The 11,863-nt window shown below is 35.6% G+C and overlaps 1 protein-coding gene across 1 annotated transcript; it reads left to right on the top strand.

Annotated features, from left to right (window-relative positions):
* Positions 1-1,134: 1,134 nt before the first annotated feature.
* Positions 1,135-11,049, top strand: LOC133544399 (elastase-1-like). Its single transcript, XM_061889684.1, has 8 exons — positions 1,135-1,276; positions 1,365-1,468; positions 4,604-4,704; positions 7,421-7,546; positions 7,661-7,797; positions 10,386-10,528; positions 10,714-10,863; positions 10,996-11,049. The coding sequence occupies exons 1-8, from the start codon at positions 1,198-1,200 to the stop codon at positions 11,005-11,007; spliced, it is 852 nt and encodes a 283-aa protein (XP_061745668.1). The 5' UTR covers positions 1,135-1,197; the 3' UTR covers positions 11,008-11,049.
* Positions 11,050-11,863: the final 814 nt, after the last annotated feature.

The raw sequence follows: 11,863 nt of genomic DNA, 5'->3' as shown, positions 1-11,863 counted from the left end.
CCCTTTCCATCCCCTCCTGCTCTGGCCCGGCTGCACCAAATAATAATATAAATCCATTTAATAAGGTCACATACGAATAAGGCAACAAGAGAAGTATCCCGCACTTCTCTTTTGTAAAGTAAATTTCTTACAGCCGATATGGGCATCGACATTAGGATGCTCATATTGTTATAGTAACCTATTGTTACTATAACCTATTGTTACTATAAAAATCTACAAGGTTAATAAAGTTGTAGATTGTTACTATAACAATCTACAAGGTTAATATAGTTGGCTTCTCTTTCTTCCCCCTCCATTTTTTGCTTTCTTTTGTATTTCAAGTTATCATTACATATATGTATTGTTGGTTTTGAACAATTGTTTTGTTGATAATAGAGGTCATTATTGTTATTATTAATTATCAATAGTGGTATTTCCATTGGTATTTGTATCGCTCCATTTGTAGTGTAATATGTCCACTGTCATCTCTGTATTATTATTTATGTTGTTCTATTGTTGTTGTTATTGTTGTGTTTTCTTTTTTTTTTGTCTCTCTGTCTAATCCCCCTCTTGTGCCCACATTTTCCCCCTCTGTCTTCCTTTTTTTCCCCTTTCCATCCCCTCCTGCTCCGGCCCGGCTGCACCAAATAATAATATAAATCCATTTAATAAAATCAAATACGAATAAGGCAACAAGAGAAGTATCCCACACTTCTCTTTTGTAAAGTAAATTTCTTACAGCCCATATGGGCATCGACATTAAGATGCCCATATTGTTATAGTAACCTATTATTACTATAACAATCTACAAGGTTAATATAATTGGCTTCTTTTTCTTCCCCTCCATTTATCTGCTTTCTTTTGTAAAGTAATTTTGCACAGCCTATATGGGCATCTACATAAAGAATATGATTTACCTGAGAAGGTGGACAGGACAAGAAAAAAAAAACATAAAATAGGCATTCAAAATATGTGTTTGTCTAATTGAGAATTAAAGATAATTTTTATGCTATTTTGTTAACGGTAACATTTGTCAACATCCTGCATTCTAAATATTTTTTCCACCTGAATATTATGTGGCAACAAGTGGAAAAAAACTGAGTCAGCTCTTCGATAAATGAATCCGCATGTCCCGCCTGGGTAGCGATAAGTGTGAGATACACACAGGTGGTGTTTGAACAGGACGTCCTGTGAGTATAAAAGAGCAGAGGACCAAAAATGGGAAGTGTAGATTGTTTTTTTGGGGGGACCGCAGACATGCTTAGGTTTCTGTTGCTGACGTCTCTCGCCGCCCTCGGTAAGATTTGTCAGCTTCTTCCTGTCTTCATCTCATTTGAATACATGATGGCTGACTTTACGGCTTGTTGTTCCTTGGCTGGGATTAGTGCTGGCTGAGCTGGAGCCCCAGCCCAGGTTCTTGGAGGAAGACGAAGCAGAGGAGAGAGTTGTTGGAGGAGAAGTAGCCAGACCTAACTCTTGGCCCTGGCAGGTAAGCTTTTTTTTTTTTTTTTAGGACAAAATAAAACAGTATGTTTGAATGGCTCCATTTGGGTTGAATGTGTGGCGTCCCACAAGGTTCCGTCTTAGGGCCACTAATTTGTTTGTTTACGTTTTAGGATTTGGGTCCCATTACACATTTTAACATTCTATTCTTGAAAATGGCCTCTTCCTCACCTTGTTTTTGTTGCCGTTAAAGATAAAAAAACGACGTTATCAAGAATGTGGATGTATAAACTAATATTCAGTAGTATCAGTGCCACAAAGGAAAATTGATTTCAATACCGGTAATTAGAAATCGCATAAAGGGAAGAAGATTAAGAGCTATTCAGTAGGATTTAAGGTCCAAGCTTACATCACACTCAAATTTTTACTGCATGCCTTTGGTAAGTGCCAGAGTGAGAAGAGGTTTTAAATTAATTAGCGCCCCGGCAGCAATTCAAGGACATACGGTAATTAATTTAATAATTTTGAAATTAATTTGTGTCTTTATTTCAAAAGGTTTTTTTGGACACTGAATGCATGTTACTGAATTTTTTGCGATTTAATTTTCTGAACTGAATTTTTTTTTGCATTAAATTATACTAAAAATGTAATTGAAAATAAAATGCTTGCAAAATGCATGTTTTAAAATTCAGCGTTTTGAAATTCAATGTAAAAAAATCGGTGTTTCAAAAGTGAGTGTGTAAAAAATCGGTGTAAAAAAATTCAGTGTTTAAAAAAATCAGTGTAAAAAAATTCAGTATTTAAAAAAATCAGTACAAAAAAATAATTGTTTAAATAAATCAGTTTTAAAAAATCAGTCTAAGATATTCAGTGTTTAAAAAAATCAGTCTAAAAAAATTCTGTGTTTAAAAAAATCAGTTTTAAAAAATCAGTCTAAAAAAATCAGTTATAAAAATCAGTTAAAAAAAATCAGTCTAAAAAAATTCAGTAAAAAAATATCAGTTTAAAAAAAAACAGTGTAAAAAAAATCAGTGTTTAAAAAAGTTAGTTTGAAAAAAATCTGTCTAAAAAAATTCAGTTTATAAAAGTCAGTCTAAAAAAAAAGCAGTGTTTAAAAAAATCAGTCTAAAAAAATTCAGTGTTCATAGTATAAAAATTCACTGCTTCAAAACGCAAGACCCACTTTTTGTAAATCAAGACAGAAGCAATCGATCCTGTCTCAGAGCCAGCCAATGAGGTGTCAAGTTTGAAGTCACGTGACACGGGTTTTAGAAAGCGGCAGTAGAGGTGGCGACTTGTCCAGGGTGTACTCCGCCTTCCGTAGTTGAGAGAGCCACCAGCGCCCCTCGCGACCCCAAAAGGGAAAAGCGGTAGAAAATGGATGGATGAAGGTTACAGGCCATTTAATCCGCTGTGTGTGCATGGATCGTTTTTTTTATAAACTTTTTAAACAGTGGAGATTGCTGTGCATTAGTGGAAAAAAAATCCCAAGACTCCGCAAAAAAAGAATAAAAACTGATCACACGATGGTACAAACACTCAAACAATAACGATTGATATTGAAACGTAACAGACCATCCCGAAAACAAAATTAAGTTGTAGCTTTTTACTAACTATGACACTCAGAATGTACATGAAAATACACGATTTACAAAAATTAACTACGGACAATAAAACACTGAATATTGAGAATATATGAAAGTTGCTCGTCTACTTCCAAGACCACCCTGTTGATCGACAATTTTTTTATAATCAAGCAAGAGGCAAAATATGAACGTAAAGGGTAAAAAACATTCACATATTTGATTTAATATCACTTTTCTGCAGAACTTTGTCGTAGAAATCTGCCTCCGTCTGACACTCGTGTAGCAGGCTTGTTGCTGTGTAAACAAGCCCCGCCCCCAAGTGCAGATTTCAACCATTAGAATCATGTTTATAGTTTAAAAATATCCAGCGGACCACATTGAAATGTTAGTTATGTTGTGTTATGCCCAGCAAGCACAGTTAACTGCCTTTTTATGCAGTTTTGCAAGACCCTTGTCATGTGACTTCAAACTTGACACCTCATTGGCTGGTTCTCAGACAAGCTCGATTGCTTCAGTTTTAATTTAACGGAAGTGAGTCTTTTTTTTGGAAGCAGCACATTTTTAAACACTGAATTTTTCATCACTGAATTTTTAAACACTGATTTTTTTATGCATAAAATTTTAAACATTGAATTTTAAAAACACATTTTTTTAAACGATTTTTTTTTACACAGAATTTGAAATTTTAAAAACTGAATTATGAACCTCGAATTAAAAAAAAATGACACACTTTCACATTGAATTCCTTAACAACATTTTTAAAACTGAATTTTAAACGTTGAATTTAAAAAAATTGACTTTTCAAACAATGAATTTTTATGCACCGATTTTTTTAACACACTGAATTTTTAAACACACGCATGTTGCTAACAATTTTTTTTTCAATTAAATTGTCAGCATAATTTCTTGTAAAAAAATAAATAAAAATCAGTTCACAAAATTGAAACGCAAAAAATTCGATTAAATAAATTATATGTGAAAAAAAAAAAAAAAAAAAAAAGCTTTCGCAATAAAGACACCAATTAACCCCCATAAAAGTCCACTGGCCTCAACTGTTAGAATAATTGTTTCTAAATTATCACAAAAAACTTTGTATTACATTGTGTTCCGGACAAGAAGACAAAAGGCTGAAACCTTCCAAGAAGAATGCTCGTAAAACTCCACTCTGACTTCCAAGCGGACAGATGGCAGGATCTGCCCAACTATTTTAAATATTTTTACGAACTCTTTTCGATCTATTTTATGGGACTCTCTTTGAACTACTTTATGGGACTCTCTTTGAACAATTTTATGGAACTCTCTTTGAACTGTTCGGGAACCAAAGGCAACGGGGGAGTCGAATAAAGAAGGAGGGGCGCGATCTTGGGGGCAGAGCATCGTGCAGGATTGTACAAAGAGTGTACAGTGGCCATGTCTCTCCTCAGATCTGAGTCCAAATTGAATTCTGTCTCTGTTTGATTCTTTGCCTTTTGTCTTGTTTGATAGATGTCATCAGTGTTTGAATCTGACATGAACTTTGGTTCCTTTAATAATTTACATCCTGGATCTGCTCCTGCAAAGCACTCTCTGACCCAAATCTATCACTGTTTCATCAGATCTCTCTTCAGTACAAATCTGGCAGCAACATCTACCACACCTGCGGAGGAACTCTCATCAAAAGAGGATGGGTCATGACCGCCGCTCACTGTGTCGACCGGTGAGAGCTCCGCGCATCATCATCATCATCATCATCATCTTAAAATCGTTTACTAGGGATCTAGGGACACTGTATCGATCCGTTGTGGTGAAGAAGGAGCTGAGCCGGAAGGCAAAGCTCTCAATTTACCGGTCGATCTACGTTCCCATCCTCACCTATTGTCATGAGCTCTGGGTTATGACCGAAAGGACAAGATCACGGGTACAAGCGGCCGAAATGAGTTTGGGGCTCTCCCTTAGAGATAGGGTGAGAAGCTCTGCCATCCGGTAGGAGCTCAAAGTAACGCCGCTGCTCCTCCACATCGAGAAGAGCCAGATGAGGTGGTTCGGGCATCTGGTCAGGATGCCACCCGAACGCCTCCCTAGGGAGGTGTTTAGGAAACGTCCAACCCTGGCTCTCCCGACCGCGTTTAAAACATGAAAAACTGGTCTGGGCTATCCCTAAACCAGGGGTGTCCAAAGTGCGGCCCGCAGGTCATTTTTTAACGGCCGCAAGGACATTCTAAAAATACGATAAAAAAAAATAAAAAACAGAAAAAGTGGTATAAAAGAGCAAACAGGTGAAATGTGACAAGGAAATGTTGCAATGTTTACTCTAATAACACAAAGCTGCCATGCAGGCTGTTGTATTCTTTGAAAAATAATAATGAATCAAAATCAATATCAAATTAAATATTCCACTTTGAGACAGTTTTTGGAGGAAAATGTTTCATATTTTGTGTTTGCCATATAAAAAACAAAGTTGTTTTTTCTAAAGAACGGCCTAATAAGAACACATAAACAACAATAAAAGGTATAATTGACCGATGGATCTGAAGTTGATCTCAAGATGATTGTGTTTAAAGTAAACAGTAAAAAAAAAAAAAAAAAAAAAAAAAAGTTTTTTTTTAATGAGAAGGACCCTTTACAGATGGATGCTGGATCCCCAATAATTTTAGCAGGATTTTTTTTTTTGTGTCATTGCTAAAAAAAAATAAAAAAAAAAAAAATTATAAATGGGTTGTACTTGTATAGCGCTTTTCTACCTTCAAGGTACTCAAAGCGCGTTGACACTACTTCCATAAAATAAATTAAAATCAATGTTGTTATGTGTTGACATTTTTAAGGCTCCAATTATTATATAATCTCAAATATTCCACTTTAAAATTTTATCGGGGGAAACTTTTGCATATTTTGTGTTTTTTTTCCCATAACAAAACAGGGTTTTCTTTGACAAAAAGGGCATACAACTTAAATCATTAAAAACGTTATATTGACAAATAGACCTAACGTTGATCTAGAGCAGGGGTCACCAACCTTTTTGAAACCAAGAGCTACTTCTTGGGTACTGATTAATGCGAAGGGCTACCAGTTTGATACACACTAAAATTGCCAGAAATAGCCAATTTGCTCAATTTACCTTTAATAAATAAATATATATATATATATATATATATATATATATATATATATATATATATATATATATATATAAATGGGTATTTGTGTCTGTCATTCCGTAGTACATTTTTTTTTCCTTTTACGGAAGGTTTTTTGTAGAGAATAAATGATGAAAAAAACTCTTAATTGAACGATTTAAAAGAGGAGAAAACATGAAAAAAATGAAAATGAAATTTTGAAACATAGTTTATCTTCAATTTCGACTCTTTAAAATTCAAAATTCAACCGAAAAAAATGAAGAGAAAAACAAGCTAATTTGAATGTTTTTGAAAAAATTAAAAAAATTATTTATGGAACATCATTAGTAATTTTTCCTGATTAAGATTAATTTTAGATGTTTGATGACATGTTTTAAAAAGGTTAAAATCCAATCTGCAGTTTGTTAGAATATATAACAAATTGGACGAAGTTATATTTCTAACAAAGACAAATTGTTATTTCTTCTGGATTTTCCAGAACAAAAATTTTAAAAGAAATTCATCATAATAAGTTTGAAGAAATATTTCACAAATCGTCGAAAAAACTCAGGCTAAAATGAAGAATTAAATTAAAATGTGTTTATTATTCTTTACAATTAAAAAAAATAATACTTGAACATTGATTTAAAATGTCAGGAAAGAACAGGAAGGAATTTAAAAGGTAAAAAGGTGTACGTGTTAAAAACCCTAAAATCATATTAAGGTTGTATTTTTTCTCTAAAATTGTCTTTCTGAAAGTTATAAGAAGCAAAGTAAAACAATAAATGAATGTATTTAAACAAGTGAAGACCAAGTCTTTAAAATATTTTCTTGGATTTTCAAATTCTATTTGAGTTTTGTCTCTCTTAGAATTAAAAATGTCGAGCAAAGCGAGACCAGCTTGCTAGTAAATAAATAAAATTTAAAAAAATAGAGGCAGCTCACCGGTAAGTGCTGCTGTTTGAGCTATTTTTAGAACAGGCCAGCGGGCGACTCATCTGGTCCTTACGGGCGACCTGGTGCCCGCGGGCACCGTGTTGGTGACCCCTGATCTAGAGATTTAAACCTTGAATAACAATAATACAAAATAATGACACATTTGAAATATTTTTTTGACCAAAATATTATGGGGTCCCTGGGACCAAACCTGAGTGGATGGAGCCCTAAATAAAATATATTTTTACACATGTATCGGTTTTTGAAATAACTAAATATCGAAATGGCCCCTGCTTGCGTTGATTTTTCAGTGTGTGGCCCTCAGTGGAAAAAGTTTGGACACCCCTGCCCTAAACCATTGTTTTTGTACCTGCTCTGCTCCAGTTCCAGAACTTGGCGCGTGGTTCTGGGAGATCACAACATCAACAGCCAGGAGGGCAGAGAGCAGTACATGAGCGTGAGTCGCGTCCACCTGCACCCCAGGTGGAACCCGAACAAGGTTGCCGGAGGGTCAGTAGGCAAATTTTTTTCAGAAGTCCCTTGAACGCACCATCCCAATGCTCTCTGTGTATGTGCCACATTTGTACATTTGTACGCTGGGTAAATGTGGGGTATTTCCGTTAGGTGGGACATCGCTCTGCTGCGCCTGTCCTCTGATGCGTCCCTCAACAGCTACGTCCAGCTGGGTGCCCTCCCACCCTCCGGCCAGGTCCTGCCCCACAACAACCCCTGTTACATCACAGGATGGGGGCGCACACAGAGTGAGTCAGCTTTGTCTTTTTTTTAGTTAACCTTGATTTTGTCAGGTTTTCCACTGACTGTTTGTTTAGTGTGTGTTTAGTATTTCCTGTCTTTAGTTCCTGTCAAGCGCTCTTATTTTGTCTGTTGCCTGTTTTTTCCCACTGTGCGCTGTTTTCCCCTCAGCTGCGGCTGATTGGCATCTGGCCACACCTGGTGTCAATCAGCCCGCTCTTATTTGCACCTGCTTTGTTCCTCCAGTGAGTGCTAGATTATTGTCACTTCATGTCGCTCTTGTCGTTGCTACCAGTCATCTATTATCGCTCCTGGCGTGTCGTACCGTTTCGTGCTTTTGCCGCCGTCTTTGTTACACAGTAAGTATTTGCTGTCGTCCAGCACTCTGTTTTTTTCCCTATGTAGCCAGTTCAGTTTTAGTTTCCTTCTGCATAGCCTTCCCTAAACGTCAATGCCTTTTCTTAGGGGCACTCACTTTTTGTTTATTTTTGGTTCAAGCATTAGACACCTTTTTACCTGCACGCTGCCTCCCGCTGTTTCCGACATCTACAAAGCAATTAGCTACCGGCTGCCACCCACTGATACGGAAGAGTATTAAATGATTACTCTGCCGAGCTCGAGACAGCACCGACACTCAACAACAGCACATAATTTGTAGACTATAATTACTGGTTTGCAAGAATTATTTTTAACTCAAATAGGTGAAAATAGATAATCTCCCACGGCACACCAGACTGTATCTCACGGCACAGTGGTTGAAAAACACTGGTTTAATGAACAATCTGCTGTACAGACAAGTGATGTGCGGGTCGATACTGAAATATCGACACCGCCAATACCAGATCTTTATGCTCTAATCTCAATTCTCAAATCAAAATGTTTCAACTTTTAAACTTTTTCCACCAATGGCCCCATACTGAAAAGTCAAAGTATGCAGGGGCCATATAGACATTATTTTATTCGGTCAGTTTTGTATTATAGGAGAAAAAGTATATTGTTATTAATTATTAGTACATAGCATTTTTTTGGTCATTTTTTCGCACGTTTTTTCTCATTTAAGAATACAATAAACATATTAAAAATACAATTGTGTAACTGTGTAACCTAGTGTGTCAGAAATTCTGCCTGTATGAAAATAATAATGTTCAGTTGTTCATTCGACAGTGTTTATTATGGTTGTTGTCATTTTCAAACTAATTCATCAGTTAGTATTATTTTATTTTTTAAATAACTAACTAACTAAACTTTGTTTATACTTTAAGTACATTTTATTTTCATATTGAAAGTTTCTAATATTTTAGAAAAGGGCTTTTTTTCTCCACCAAAGGCCACATACTTTGACATTTTTTTTATAAAACAATGCTAAAATAGATATACATGTGTGTGTGTGTGTGTGTGTGTGTATATATATATATATATATATATATATATATATATATATATATATATATATAAAGATATATATATATATATATGTATCTATATAAAGATATATAGATATATATATAGATATATATGTATAATTTTATATATATATATATATATATATACACACACACATAAATATATATATATATAAAGATATATATATCTTTATATAGATACATATATATATACACACATACATATGTATTTACACACACACACACACACACACACACACACACACACACACACACACACACACACACACACACACACACACACACACACACACACACACACACACACACACTCACACGCACACACACACACACATATATATATGTATATACACACACACACATACATATATGTGTATATATATACTGTATATTGTATGTACATATATACACACATACATATATACATACATACACACATACATACATACATACATAAACACACATATATATATAAGTGTGTGTATATATATATATATATACATATATATATATATACATACATATATATGTGTATATATATATATTTATATATATATATATATATATATATATATATATATATATATATATATATATATATATATATGTATATATATGTATGTTTGTGTGTTATATTTAAAGACACAACTTTGTGAGGTATGTGACTTAGGTATATTAAATATTACTATTAGTTTAAAACTTTGAGCTTTATGTCATTAGATTCAAATTTTTTCCGCTCTTTTTTCATACATTATACTGATCTTATTATTTTTTTTAAATGTATGTTATTTAAAAATCCATCCATCCATTTTCTACCGCTTATTCTCTTTCGGGGTCGCGGGGGGCGCTGGTGCCTATCTCAGCTACAATCGGGCGGAAGGCAGGGTACGCCCTGGACAAGTCGCATACATAACTTTTTACATTTTAGGTATATTTGCACTAAGTATCCATTCGGTATTACCCATATCAGTCTACAATTTACTTGGTATGGCATCTGTAAGAAAATCAGTGGTATCGCACATCACTCGTCCGCATGTTAGTGTGATATGTTGCATCAGAATGAGAAGGTTTTTTTCAAGTGTCTTGTTGCATGTTTGTAATACAGCGTTAACATTTTTCTATGATTTCCTTTCAAATTAATTATGCATTTCTTTTTCTACTGCCTTGTTTAGCGGGCGGACAGCTGTCTGCCCAGCTGAAGCAGGCCTCCCTGCCAGTGGTGGACCACAGGACGTGCTCCAGCTATGGATGGTGGGGTAGCACGGTGAAGAACTCCATGGTGTGTGCCGGAGGCGGCAGCGACTCCGGTTGCCAGGTGACGGACTCAGCATATTTCAAACCAAGTCTCCCCCCCCCCCCCCCCCCACCCCCGATTTGCAGTTTATCCTGTTGTCTTCCCCTACAAGTCATCCACAGTGTTCCCAACTGGCCCATAAGCAGCAAAGTGACTTGCACAGACTTGCTCTATGTCTTTATGAGTGATTTTGTGTGATTCTGCAGGGCGACTCCGGCGGGCCCCTGAACTGCAGCGTCAACGGCAAGTGGGTTGTGCACGGCGTGACCAGCTTTGTGTCGTCCTCTGGCTGCAACGCCTACAGGAAGCCCACCGTCTTTACTCGCGTCTCTGATTACATCAGCTGGATGAACAGCGTCAGTATTTAACGAGACTTAAAATTAAATTTTAATTAGTTTGTCATATGAAATGCAGTAAAGGGTACATTGCATACACAATTTGAACTCAATATTGTATCACAATGATTCATTTCTCTTCTCTTTTTGCAGATAATGGGTTGAAAAGCAACTTCACAAACCATCAGAATAAAATGTTCTCCAGCATCCATTTGCCTTTACTCCTCATTTGCCTCCATGTTAGTCCACTTTGCTCGCTGGTAGGCTTGCTACATGTCCAAAGGTTAATGGGTTTATAACCAGTGAAAAATAGTAGCTACGCAAGCCATTATAAATAACATAAAATGCATGTATGTTTATGTACATATATACATATGTATATGTACATAGTCAAGGTTTCTTTTGTTTATTAGTTGTACAGTGCTCAATAATATACGTTAGGTCAGGAAAAACCTTCCATCCATCCATCCATCCATCCTTTTTCTACCGCTTGTCCATTTTTGGGGTAGCGGGGGGGTGCTCGAGCCTATCTCAGCTGCAGTCGGGCGGAAGGAAAACACGTGTATATATATATAAATATATATATATATATATATATATATATATATATATATATATATATATATATATATATTTATACATATATATATGTGTATATATATATATACATACATATACATGTGTGTATATGTATGTACAATACACACATGTGTGTATTGTATGTATATATATATCAATCAATCAATCAATCAATGTTTACTTATATAGCCCTAAATCACTAGTGTCTCAAAGGGCTGCACAAACCACTACGACATCCTCGGTAGGCCCACATAAGGGCAAGGAAAACTCACACCCAGTGGGACATCGGTGACAATAATGATCCAGTGGGACGTCGGTGACAATGATGACTATGAGAACCTTGGAGAGGAGGAAAGCAATGGATGTCGAGCGGGTCTAACATGATACTGTGAAAGTTCAATCTATAATGGATCCAACACAGTCGCGAGAGTCCAGTCCAAAG

Source organism: Nerophis ophidion, linkage group LG02 (assembly GCF_033978795.1).
Source record: "Nerophis ophidion isolate RoL-2023_Sa linkage group LG02, RoL_Noph_v1.0, whole genome shotgun sequence".
Classification (NCBI taxonomy): domain Eukaryota; kingdom Metazoa; phylum Chordata; class Actinopteri; order Syngnathiformes; family Syngnathidae; genus Nerophis; species Nerophis ophidion.
The sequence above is the reverse complement of the archived record's forward strand: the minus strand, read 5'-3'. Positions and strand labels throughout refer to the sequence as shown.

Bases quoted from the DNA above. Each gene is read 5' to 3' on its own strand.
- LOC133544399 (XM_061889684.1), top strand. From the start codon at position 1,198: ATGGGAAGTGTAGATTGTTTTTTTGGGGGGACCGCAGACATGCTTAGG. The intron at 7,798-10,385 runs GTGAGTCAGCTT...TGCCTTGTTTAG, and splicing joins AGGATGGGGGCGCACACAGA to CGGGCGGACAGCTGTCTGCC. The intron at 10,529-10,713 runs GTGACGGACTCA...GTGATTCTGCAG, and splicing joins GCAGCGACTCCGGTTGCCAG to GGCGACTCCGGCGGGCCCCT.